This window comes from Suricata suricatta, chromosome 2, assembly GCF_006229205.1.
Source record: "Suricata suricatta isolate VVHF042 chromosome 2, meerkat_22Aug2017_6uvM2_HiC, whole genome shotgun sequence".
Classification (NCBI taxonomy): Eukaryota; Metazoa; Chordata; class Mammalia; order Carnivora; family Herpestidae; genus Suricata; species Suricata suricatta.
In genome coordinates, this window is record NC_043701.1 from 184,025,784 (window position 1) to 184,038,568 (window position 12,785).

At 53.2% G+C, this 12,785-nt stretch overlaps 1 protein-coding gene across 1 annotated transcript in view; it reads right to left on the reverse strand.

The window, feature by feature from the left end:
• EBF3 (EBF transcription factor 3) overlaps positions 1-12,785 on the reverse strand; it is a 116,787-nt gene that overhangs the window by 33,987 nt on the left and 70,015 nt on the right. Inside the window, exons 8-9 of the mRNA XM_029920640.1 lie at positions 4,619-4,700; positions 853-970 (exon numbers count right to left, since the gene is read on the reverse strand). Of these exons, the coding sequence (XP_029776500.1) occupies positions 853-970; positions 4,619-4,700 (200 nt within the window). The remainder of the gene's footprint in view (positions 1-852; positions 971-4,618; positions 4,701-12,785) is intronic.

Here is a 12,785-nt window from a genome sequence, read left to right on the forward strand (position 1 = left end):
CGGTGGAGACGATCCGTCTCAAAACTGGTTTTGTTTTATGGGCTCTCTGCTCCCAGACCCTGAACCGAGCCGTTCCGTGTGCGATCCGCACGCCTGTCTCAACAACAGCTCGCGCGGCCGGGCCCTCGGGACGGAGGACAGTGTTCCAGTGGACAGGGCAGGGACCTTAGAGGGCGTGGGGTAAACCGCGCGTGAGTGAGGGCTCAGGGGGAGGCGCTCGGCGTCGGAGTGTCTCCGAGCCGCGACTCCGGGTCTAAGACCACTGTCCCCCGCTCCCCGCCTGGATCTCTCAGCAAAATTCTTCCAGCAAACAACACAAGGAGTCAGACCCTTGGAAGCATTTGGTACACTGTATGCTGTTTTTGGCTTAGCCCCTCTGCGCCCCCCTCCGCCCCGCCCTTGGCCCACTCCATCCAGGGACGGAAACTGGTCCTCCGAGCCCGTTCTGAGCTCAGGGACCACACCACATAACCACCCTCTAAAACGTGCACAAAGTGTCTGGGGATGGTCTTCTGGATGAGGGCTGAGGACAGCCCAAATAAAACCAAATAAATTAAAATCGCAAGAAAAGCTGCAAGCAAAAGAAAGCTTAGAAACGAACCAATAACATAAAGCCCATGGCAGGTGACATGAGTGAGAAGGCCCCTCCCCGGCAGGAGAGGGATGGAGAGGGCTGGCGGTGGGTTCGGGGAGCGGGGGGGCGGGGGGGTCCGTCCAACCCGCGAGGGGCTGCAGGTGAGGGCGACGGGACATGACTCAATGCAAAAAATGGTGCAACGGAAAAGAAGCATTGCAAATAAAAAAAGACATGTAACATGTGCCTACCATTTTCCAGATAAGAAGGGGCCGTACCTTCTGACGGGTCTAGACGGCGGGCCCTCCGCCCGTGTTTGGAGTTGTTGTGCACAAACATGTTGTCGGACACGGCCAGCACATGGCCGTCCACGTTGACTGTTGTCGACACAACAACCTGCAGAGACGAAGGGGACATTAAACGAGCCGGTGCAGGGGGACGCCGTGGCCGAGCGGAGCCGTGCCCACCCCCGGGGCCCCGCCCCGCACCCGCGTCCCGGTGAACGGGGACCCCCGTGGGCTGCTTTGACTCAAGATTGCTTCTCTCCAAAACCTGCCCATGTGAACCACAGCTTAATCTCCTATTATGCTAACAAGTGAGTTCAATTCAGAGCAATATTCTTCTAGCCATTAGCTTCAGAAACACCCCTCCAGCCGCTCATTTTAAAGCTGCTGTTTTGATTGATCTGTTCACATATTGATTGGATAGTTTATCTAATTAAAATTAGTTCACTTGAGACCGTTCCCCCTTGGAGCGTTGTGAGGATTCGGAGTTGCCAAAAACAGGCTTCCTAAATCAGAAGCACTCGCTACCCACAGTCTGACCTCCAAGGCCCCTACCTTGAACGTCTGCTAACGAACTTTTTCGCATCTGAAAAGACTGAGCTGAGTAAGAATGGCGGAAGTGTGGTCATCAGAGCAGTCTCCTTCTCAAGTTCAGGGGCAGAGGACCGCAGGGACCCTGGTGCCAGTGAACGGCCATCTGTCCAGCGGCGGGCCACCCTCGCCCCCCCGAAACACGTTCCCAGCTGGGCTTGTGACAGGCGTCCTGTGACGGACCCCCTACCCAGCCTTCAGATTTTCCTTAAACAGCAGCGAGCCCATGTGGGCCGTTATTTGTGGAACAGCCCATATGAGTAGCACAGGCCCAGCCCGGCCCAGCCTGCATCTGGGGCGTGGGGGGCCTGGCTCTTTGCCACAGGAGGGCAGTGGGGAGGGCCAGCACCGCCTAGGGAGGCACCGCCCCACACCCGCAGCTGGAGCAGGAGAGGAGGGGACCAGGAAGCCTCCCGCCCGCGCCTGCTCCCCGCCCCCCTCCCACGCGGTCTGCACATGCCCAAACACGCCGCGCAAACCGACTCCTGAAAGCCAGAGCCTACAGCAGCCCTTAGTTAATAATGCATCAGCGCCGGTCCATTCCATGCAGCAAATGCACCCCACCAACCAAGACGTTAATAACAGGGCAGGCTGGCAGGGATGGCGTGCCCGGGGGTGTAGGGGAATTCCCGGAACTTCGTGGATTCTTCCTGAAAGCCTCACACTGCTCTTAAAACAACAGTCTAGGGGCGCCTGGGGGGCTCAGTCGGTTAAGCAGCTGACTTCAGCCTAGGTCATGATCTCGTTGTTCCTGAGTTCAAGCCCCACATCGGGCTCTGTGCTGACAGCTCAGAGCCTGGAGCCTGCTTCGGGTTCTGGGTCTCCCTCTCTCTCTCTCTACGCCTCCCTTGCTCATGCTCTGTCTCACTGAGAATAAACATTAAAAAGTAAAAATAATAAATAAATAAATAAAAAATAAAGTCTATTGGTTAGGGGATAAAAGGAATAAAAGTGATCAAAAATTAAAAAATAAGTAGCATTGTTAAGGATTTAAAAAGGTCAACACAGGAGGCCTGGTGGCTCAGTCAGTTAAGCATTCAGCTTCGGCTCACGTCATGATCTCATGGTCTGTGAGTTCGAGCCCCGCGTCGGGCTCTGTGCAGACAGCTCAGTGCTTGGAGCCTGCTTTGGGGTCTGTGTCTCCCTCTCTGCCCCTCCCCGACTCATGCTCTGTCTCTCTCTCTCACAAAAATAAACATTAAAAATTTTTAAGATATCTATTTAAAAATAGGTCAGTGCTACACACACACATACGAATACATGGGGAATTGATTGTTTTTATTAAAAAAAAAAAAACCTCAGGCCCCACAAGAAAACTGTGAAGCAGGGACAGTACCCACCATATCCCCCGAAACTCCCTCCTGTGGTACTTCCCTTGACGCTTCCTTCCCGGGTGGGCTTTGCAAGATTGCCGGGGTCTCCACACCATTGGGCCCCTCTGAGCCTCAAAACACCTGCCCTCGGCGTCCCCACGTCCAGTGTCAGACGTGTCATCATCTCCTGGATGGCCACGCCCCCAGGATGCAGGGCCGCCCCCCGCCGTGCCTCTGAGCACCTGTGCCCTCCCCTGAGCGCGATGCAGAGGTCCACGTAATGAACGCTGAGCCATAGACTTGACTGTCCGCAAGCTCTCAGCCCACGATACGTTAAAGGAGGTAAAAATAAAAATGAAAAAAGGACACTACTTGGCTCTGTCATCTCTATATGGGTCAGTCCCCACGGGAAACCTGTGTGGTTCAGCAGAGAAGCAGACAAGCTGTGTTTTGTTCCATGGCCTGGCCAGCCCTGCGGTGCACGCACAGAAAGGTGCTGAGTCTGTGGGCCGGCTGGAGACCCCGGGGAAGCCCTGACACCCTCTCATGTCCAGTTAAACCTTCCGCGAGGTGGGGGGATGAGCTCAAGGGAGCAGAGCGCATCCTTCTCGTAGCCGTGGGCTCATGCGCGACACTTGGAGAGACCACGCGTGACTCCGCTCTGCCTGGATGGGCCCGGATCCCCGTGAAGCCTGGTGCAAGAGGGCAGGAACCAGCTGTCTGCAAGAGACACTGTCCCCACCTGCAGAGCCTGGCTGCGAACCAGCCCACAGACCCTTCTCTGGCCGGCTGGCTGGCCGTAAGACAAATGTCACGTGTCCTAAAAGCCTGGAAGGGAAGTTAAATTTCTAAAAATGACCTCGAGTGGTCTGATAGTAAGCCATCCAATGTAGCGATCATTTCCACTCGCTGCCAGATTCTTCTCTGGGACTGACAGTGCCTCTGTGTCCCAGCCCAGCATATTTTCACAGTTAAAATCAGCAAGATAACCCATCGTGTATGGGTACCCTTTTCCCTGAAGGAACCTCCCAACCACTCACAGAGGCAAGAAAAATAGGAACTCAGTGATGACCCATCCAGATACAACCCGCTGAGGCAAACCAGAATACGAGTTAGCCTACATCCAGGAACACAGCCTAGCAATTAGGCGTGGGCTTACAGAAGCAGGAAAAGATCAACCCTGAGGGAAAGGAAACTGAGCTGGGAGAACATTCTGGAACTTGTAGAGGCCTGCATCAAACAGGTGTGGCTCCCTTCATGAGAAGGGCCCAAGGTCTCATGCTCACCCAACAGGCTGCACTGTGGCTCTGCCCCCTACAAAATCCATCAACCCATCCCTAAAACAATGACCTTGAGCATCGGCTCCAAGTCCTAACCAATGGTATATGACCATGTGCAACCGAGAAAACAGGCTAAGCTATGTACTAACACTGAGAGGCCTTTGAGAACATTCTGGAACACATCCACAAGACTTACCATGGCTGAACGTAAAAAGGAGCCCAACGTAACCTACAGCAGTGAGAACTCCACTTTCCAGCCTTCTGGCAGCCCAACAGGGAGGGCGGCCATGGCGTGACCACTCCTCAAAGTACGCCTTGTAAAGCCAAGGTCACATTTGCTGGGCCAATTTCAGTTTGCCGTCGGTATGCACAGACTCCACGAATCTGGCACACCAAAGACGCTGGATCGTTTTTAAAGCAACTCGATTTAAATCTTTATCAAACGAACCAATTCTGGTTTGCTCCCAAGCCCTTGGAGAACTAAAGACTGTTTTCTGAACCATTGCAACATCAGAGAATTCAAGTTTCACGTTAAAAGTGCAGACCGTGGCCCGCGTGTCTTTGAGAGGCATGTACCTGGAATCTTCGCATATCTCGAGGGTTGCCTGCATTCTTCAAACAGTTCTGATTGCACTTGAGGAAAAACTTTAGAAAGAATCTATAAAGATACAAAAAAACGGATATTTGTTAGGGTTATCAGACAAACTCACAGACTTTACCCACCGCCCGCTCGCTGCCTGCAGGGGGTGCCATTGGGAGACGACTCTGGCGGCGTGGGCAAGGGTGCCTGGGCGTCTGCTGGCCACGCAGGAGGTGTCCACATACCAAAGCAGGGACTTACATCTGTCCTGACGTTATGGGTCTCCGAGCTTTATGGTAACAGCTGTGACTCAGACTGGCCATTTCTTGCCCGGGCTTTTGCACGTTACCCACTGGGGAACTGTCCACCCCAAACACTGCCCACTTCGGCAAATACAAACACAGGATGCCTAGTGATCTCTGAGTTTCGGGTAGATGGTGAGTAGTTTTTTAGGATTGGTCCATCCCAAAGCACACCGATCGTAAAAAAAAACTTGTTCACCAGTAACTCAAATGTAACTGGGCATGCTCAACTTTACCTGGCAACCGTAACCCCAGACGATGCCACCACCCAGGCAAACAAACTTCCAAAGACCTATTTTCAAAAGTTACAGTAGGTACAACTCTTACAAAAACAAAGGACTTGGGGGTCAGCTATAAAGCCTGCAATGACTTCTGTGAAAAGTCTACATGTGTTTTTAGGGAAATAATTGATGATTTGGGGTATGGCAATGAGACGGCGGCTCCGGGGGAGCGGAAGAGGCAGCCGCTAGCCCGCGCTCAGAGGCGAGGTCGGTTTCTGCTTCCCCCACGCCCGCCCTTGTGCTCGGAGGCATGAAGATCCAGGGGTCCTGACCGGGTGCTGAGACGCTGTGACAAAAACCTCATCGCGCTGTCCCCTCCGTGCCCGCATGCTCACTCACAACGGCATGTGGGTGCCGGAGACCTGGCTGGAGCACCCACCCTGGGGGGACTTCAGAGGGCTGGTTCTGGCACCCTCTGCCTCATGTGACAAGGCCACGCCCACTGTGGGCAGAGCAAGGGGCGGGGCCTCCGTGCTGACTTCCGGTGTCTGAGCCTCCCGTCCAGCAGAGCTACCCCAACACTCCCCTCTCTGCTCCGGCCAAGTATCCGCTGTCCTACTTGAAGGCTACTAATGTTTTATGAAGTTTCACATGATTTCCTTGAACTCAACCTCACGGTCAAGGTTCCTTGTTGACAATTATCACATCAGAAAAGACGACTCCACCGACGGAGATTCATTTCTCCAGCTCGTTTCCCAACACCTCCCGGACGCCTTTTCGGCGCGGCAGAAGGAAACCCAATTGATGGGAAAAAGAATAGTGGCCACTTAATTAAATTTTCTTACATACCACCAGGCCTCACTATTTTAGGCCAGAATTTACATCTTTTATTAACTCCCCTCAACCTATCCGCTTCGCCCGCAGTGCCTCCCACCGCCATCTGCCATCGGCGTACAGTAAGTCACTTGATATTCCACCCACCAATTTTTCCTAACAACCGCTGTGCAATTAAACTCCACGCGCTCTGCAGCGACGTAAATTAGGCGCACCTGCGGCCACACTGCATTTGCGCTGCATCAGAGAGGCCCTAACAAGGTGAGGGCGGCACAAACTTATCGTCCAGTCAGGCAATTAGGTTTTCACTTCGGGGACAGCCACATGGTGCAATTATGCCACACATTACCACCCGGCTAATCTTCTGAGCAGGCGCCGGCCTGAGACGCTCTGGTCTGGATGGAGCCGTCTGCGGGAGCTTTATCTGTGATGCGAAGGCCTTTTTTTTTTTTTTTTTTGGTTAACCCCCCTCCAGAAGAGGTTTCTTTAAATTCCTGGATATCTTTTTAGGCGGCTCACCCTTTACCTGCGAGGCAGCAGAGTCTGCTCGGAAGATGCTCTCGACAGCCCCTGGCCGTGAGGAAGGGGGGCTGGGCCTCACTTACCGCCGGTGCAGAACTTTAGCAGAACAAAGTTGGGTGTCGGGCCCCACAGACGCCCTCAGCATTGCCGGGGACGGGGCTCCGGGACAGGCAGAGGCACGCACAACTTTGGAGGTGGCACCGGTCACTTTTGCCTCCAGCCCAGGGTCTCGTGGGCTGTGGACACACCCGGGGGAGATGTGCCGTGCACGGCCCCCCGAGGGCAGAGCCCCTATCAAGAGCTCGGGCCCCGATCACACAAAGTAAGGCACGACGTCTAGGGCCCAAGAGACAAAGCGTCCGCCGGGAGGAGGGGGAGCCTTGGGCTTACTGTTTACCCTTGTTGGGGTCGTGAGGCGGAGGGGACAGGCGAGCCGGCGCCTGACTGCCCACCCCGGACAAGCATGCCCAGAGCCCAGGGACGCCCCACCAGCCAGGGCTCCTCGAGATGCTGGGCAGACGTTTGGGGCGGGGGGCCCAACACCCTGCACGTGAAGTCAACTGGTAATCCTCACCCCTTACTCAATTACCCCGTAATTGGCTTTTTCCTAAGGAATATCTGACAACCACTTTACATATCTTACTTCCAGACTCTGGTCCACAAAGGATTTAATACCCTTGTTATGAAGGGAAAAATCTTTCCTATGTCAGAAAATCTTTGGCTTTAACACCAATAAACTCTTTATTACTGCTAAACATGGATTTGCTGCTCGATGGCAAAGAGGCGATAAAAATCCTAACCTGTCATTAGTACATTATGCTTAATTGTGTACAGTGCGCTTCTCCGTTGCACTGTTGGCCCATCATCAAAATGACCATTATGTACACTAATTCCCTGACCCTGTCTTTATTTCCCTAAAGGGCCATCATCTTTCACAGTAGGTACCAGAGTAAATCAAGCTTGAAATATGGGCTTTATTTACTTGTTTCTCTCCGGCAGGAGCAAAGGCAGCCGCCCAGGGCAAACTGCTTCGCGGCGGCGGAAACTCCCCAGTAATGTTCTGCTGGGAGACAGCGGACAGGACCCGGAAAGTTCTCAGTAGCGATGAGAAGGGGTAGAGAGGTGTGAGCTCATCACACCCTCCGAAACCAGGTTTTCTGCTCTTAGAGCGCGCAGGGATTAGGAGGGAAGGGCATGGGCACGAGGTGGGCTCCGGCGGGCCCCCGTCCGGCTCGCCAGCGCCTGGGAAGGTGGGCGCAGGGCCGCCGCCTGGGGGTCGGGACCGGAGAGCCCGCTGGCTCCGGCAACGGGTCCCTGCCTGCGGTCTGCGCCGCCAACCTGGCGGGCCCTCGCGTCCGGAGGGGCCACTACCCTGCAGAGCCCGGCCACGGCTGCACCTGCCAGGGAGAGTCAAGTCTGGTCTCGGCCGCGTCCACGGCAAGTGGGGACGCCATCAGCGGGGCCACGGCAAACCCGGGATCAAGCGTTCTGACTGGGGCCCACCCCCAGCAGCCCGGGCCGAGGGGCGGGCCCCCCACTGCAGTAACTCATTTCAGAGTCTGTGCCACTTCTGTGTGTTTAAGCTATGAATTAGCTCATTTATATTTACTTTTATGAAGCTGATTAACCAGAGCTTCTCGATCTGATGAAAATCATTTTAATTGTAGTGTTAGGCTCCTGTGTAATATCCATTACATTATGAACTGTTTAAATTCTACATGGGCATTGCATAAATTGGCCCTTTGTGTGCACGCAGGCAATTAGGACAGACAGTTCCCCTTTAAACGGCTACAGAACTTTGTGGTGGTGTTCAGGACAATCAGAAACAAAGGAGGCTGTTTAATTGTAATTTAATGGAATATCAAGGAGTCCGTGGCATTAGACGCTGGCAACAGAGAGCAGGAGAGAAAAATTAACTGCAATTATGTTTGATTAAAGCTATCCTTCTCAATAATCAGCGGTCCTGACAGGCCATGGGGCTCTCGTGGGTTCCAGCATGGCAAAAGGTGTTGAGCAATATTAGGGCCAATAAAGGGGATATTAGCATAGCTAATTACAACCCTGCAAAACCTGTAACGGGGCCTCTGTGTGTTGTAATGTGTGAAATAATTGGACAAGGCTGTTATCAATTACATAAGGAATGAATTTGGTTTGTCAGAGAAAAGCTGATGAGATGCATTTTATCTGACATCATTCCCTTCCCTCATGCTTCGAGGAGCTAAGAACTTGCCCACTTTTATCAAAAGCTGCAACTTACCAGTAGCCAAATCACTGATAAAATTATCTTGCCAGCAAGTGTTGGGTAATTAATACCACTCATCCTCACCGCCTTCCCCGCACTGCTGTTCCTCACCTAACTGAAGCCACTAATCATGTAATAATGATTTTTTTCCCTCTGGTCAAAGGAGAAATAGATTGTCTCCTTAGAAATGCAGTGGGCTTGGCGTGCGCACCCTAGTGATTGAGGAGAAAAAAGGAACTTTGAGCAGTTTTAATTGCTTGCCTTTTGCACGTGGGTATCACTTGTTTGAAATGACCTCTTCCTGGTTTTTTTTAATCATCAAGTTTTAGACTCTTCCGGGGCGCGGCCTTGCCAGAGCAAGAACACATGAGTGACAGGGTGCTGCGAGGTGTGACCCTGGCGGCGCGTCCGAGGGTTCCTGGGGCCCCACCTGAGCACAGGCGGAGCAGCGGGCTCCGAGCCAAGAGCCCTGGCTTCCAACAGACCCCCGCCGGGCCTCCGCTCCAGCCTCTGTCCCCACAAGCGTGCCCTCCTCTTCCGGGCTTCCCCAACGGGCAGCATGTGAAACCTGAGTCAAGAATGAAAACGACTGATATCTTTTTTCGGTGGGGGGTGGGGTGAGGGGCTGCTCGCTTTTCCATTTTAAGGCCGAGCTCTTAATAAGCTGCAAATGAACATGGCCATGGATTGACCTCCAGGCCATCAACCAGAAAACCCAAAGCATTCACGTGTAAATCAGGGCACTTCCAGCTTCCGGAGGGTACCCAAGAACCCCGTTCCAGATCAAGCCCCACCTTTGTAGGTCCTGGATCCAGAACGCAAAACCAGGAGACTGTTTAATAATATTACCTTGACAAAGCGTATGGAATGCCAACCAGAAAACATGGCTGTAGAAGTCCCCGCCCACTGGTAGTGGCCAAGGGCTGGCGGGGCAGGGTGATGGGGCCGGGGGCAACTGCTCAGTGGCGCCGGGTCTCCATTTTCGGGGGATGGAAAGGTCTGGAACTAGAGGGGGTGGGGCTTGCACAATCCTGGGGAGGCACTAAATGCCACTGGATCGTTCACTTTAAAACGGTGAATTTCGTGTGTGGTCCGTCCACTTCCGCGCAGCACAAGCCCGAGCCCCCCACCCGAACTGGACAAACTGGAGGTGTGTGTGGAGAGGAGGGGGGCTGGGGGCCTCTTGGGAAACCACGGCTCTGCCGCTCAGGCGCTCTTGAAAGGAAACAGTTAAAGAGTCAAATTAAAAGATAGAGCCTTTAAGAGACTTTTCCCTGACTGATAAGAAAGTGACCAGTGGAGTGCTTCCGTGAAGTCCCTGCTAATTACTGGGAAGTCCCTGAAAGCAGTGGCCGCAGCTGTGGTGAGCGCGCCCGGCCATCAGTCGCTGGAGTATTGATTACTGAGCAATTCTAGCCGATCGGGTTCTGGTGCTCAGAGACAATGTGCTTCCTTCACAAAACCTGTAATGAGCAGTTCCTATACAAGACTACATTCTGCTGACATCAGATCTGTGCACGGAGATAGTACACAGGTCAATACGTATCGGATTCCAAAATGCGAGGGTCTGAATGTCAGGCCTCTCTTTTTCTCCCTCTCCTGCCATTAGCTATTACTGGGCTCACGTTCCGTAAGGCCATACGGGAGGGAAAGTGTGCTCCATTAGTCTGATTTATTCTTCAAATATGCCATGACAAATTGGTCCAGCACCAGACTTATTAATTCTTGTACATTTCAAGTTACGGGTCTCATACTTGCCGGGCCCACGTGACGTCATAATGGAGGGGCAGAGGGTGACAGGATTGAATTTTACAGCTGTGCCCAGATGTCCTCCACGAGGGGCCCCCTCCCCGGCCAGAGGTCTGGGGCTGCCGACTCCCCACTGTGGGATCCTGGTCTCCCTGCGCGCCGCCCCCCGACGGCCCCGCGGTCTCCTGCATGTAAATGCAGATGTGTAAGGATTTGAAAATATCCACGGCTTGACTCGTGGTTCAACAATTACTGGCCTTTGTCTGGAGGTTCCTTCTCTACTGTAGCAGAGTCTGTCTCTAGCGGACCAGAGCTATTTTACTTCCCTTCGCTGCGGTAACCACACCACATTAACAATATTTGTACTACAATCACCAAGGGACCCACTTCCCAGATTCTATCACTTCTTTATCTCCTGACAAATACCTCACTATCGAACATTATTAGGTTTAGAAAATTAACCCTTCACGGTCTAGAGCCACACCAGGCCCCGCCGTCCCTCCAAACGGCCTTATCGCTAAATTTCTGCTATAATGGTTTTCCTTTTCATCACCATTTCAGCAGACGCTGTCAGGAGGCACTTATAGATACCATGATCTTGTACTTTTGCAATGATTCTCATTAAAATGATGCCAAGGAGACCTGATAGGATTTACTAGCTTTGCCGGCCGGTTCGATATCCACCTCCTTAGCAGACCCCGCAGCAAGCCCTCCTTCTGGAGAAATCTGTATGACTTGCATTAAACTTTTCCGGGGGGTTTTAATGCGTTCAGATTCAGATAAGTAAACCCACTCGAAGAGCAAGTGCGTCCCAGGTCCTGACGCTCCGTCAGCCACCTGCCCGCCTCGCAGTCGGCGTCCTGTTAGTATTTTCCGTAACGGCTCCTGATATTTCATGATAGTTTTGATAAGGTTATCTGTTTAAAAGAAGTCAACTGCACTACACAAAGGAAGGGGACGCGCTCTCTGTTTACAGCAGGCCTTGCTCTCGTTTCAAGTGCCTGTCTTTCTTTTTCCTCTTTACCTATTTCTCTATTTCTAATGGGCGATGCAGCATTGACATGATTTCCCCACCAGATCATTCGCCCTGTCAATCAGTCTGTATTTTGTCTTTCGCTGCGGGCTCATTAAAACAGCCTCCTCACTCCCTCTGGACACTGCTCTATTTGCCAGCTCTGATCACGGAGCTCCTTATTTAAGAAAAATGCCAGCATCACTTGGCTCACATCAGACGCACCCCCTGACTTGTTGCCAGCTCCAGGGGAGACTCTGCGCGGAGACTCCGTGCCTTCGCTTACCCGGACTTGGGGCTTCAGTCCTCTGCCACCGCACACAGGTGCGTTTGGGGGCTCTGAGGAGAATGGAGACTTGCCGTTCCGATCTCTGCCGGCCGTGGGGCTCGCCCTCAAAGCAGATGGGGGGCTTGGGGTGGGGGGTGGGGTTTTGTTGGTTTCCAGGGTTTCCCCACCCAATCTCCAAGGGGACAGGATGCTGGACGGCCATCTCCTACTCAGATGCACGCCCCCCCCCCCACGCCAGCGAGCTTAATTAAGAACAATCATCTTTGTGGGCTGAATTATTAATAAAAAAAATCACATTTCAAATCGAGCCTGTGCACGCACACAGGGCACCAGTGCCGAACCTGCCCATGCCGGCCTCTCTAGCCTTTTAGGTCCTGATTAAAAACTTATTAAAACATTATAAATGATTAATGGGAGCCCAGCTCTGAGTGGCAATTATTAGTTTTAATGCAGGTAATGCAGCTTAATGAGGGGCACATGTGTGCAGGGCCTTACCTTCATTACCCCCGCGTGTCAACAAATACAAGAGAAATGTGCGCCCAGGTCATCCATTCCTCCACGCCGCACCGAGCCGTCCCTCCTCGCGCCCCTTTGTTGATGAGCCACGAGCCATAAATTAATCCCGGGCTGTGGCTCCGGGAAGGGCCGAGGTGTTAAAATCACAGCAAACCTGGCTCGGCCCCCCACGCCCCCCTCCAGCTCGGGTGTGAGCACTCCACAGATGATCTTTCCCGGAGCCTTCGGCACACGGGAACCTTTCGCCGGCCCTTGCCGGCTGTCATTGTCTCCCCTCAGAAATGAAAGCCCCTGACATTCAGAGTCGATTGGGTTTCCAGTTTCGAAAGGCTCGTGGAGGAATTTGGCTCCAGCCTCCCAGGCCCTAATTCGCATTCACATGGTTTTCCTACACATTCGGAGGGGTGCCAGCGCCCCTCCTCCTGAGGGCTCCCATCCTGGAGCCTGGAGGGGTGGGGGTGGCGAGCGGCAGCGGG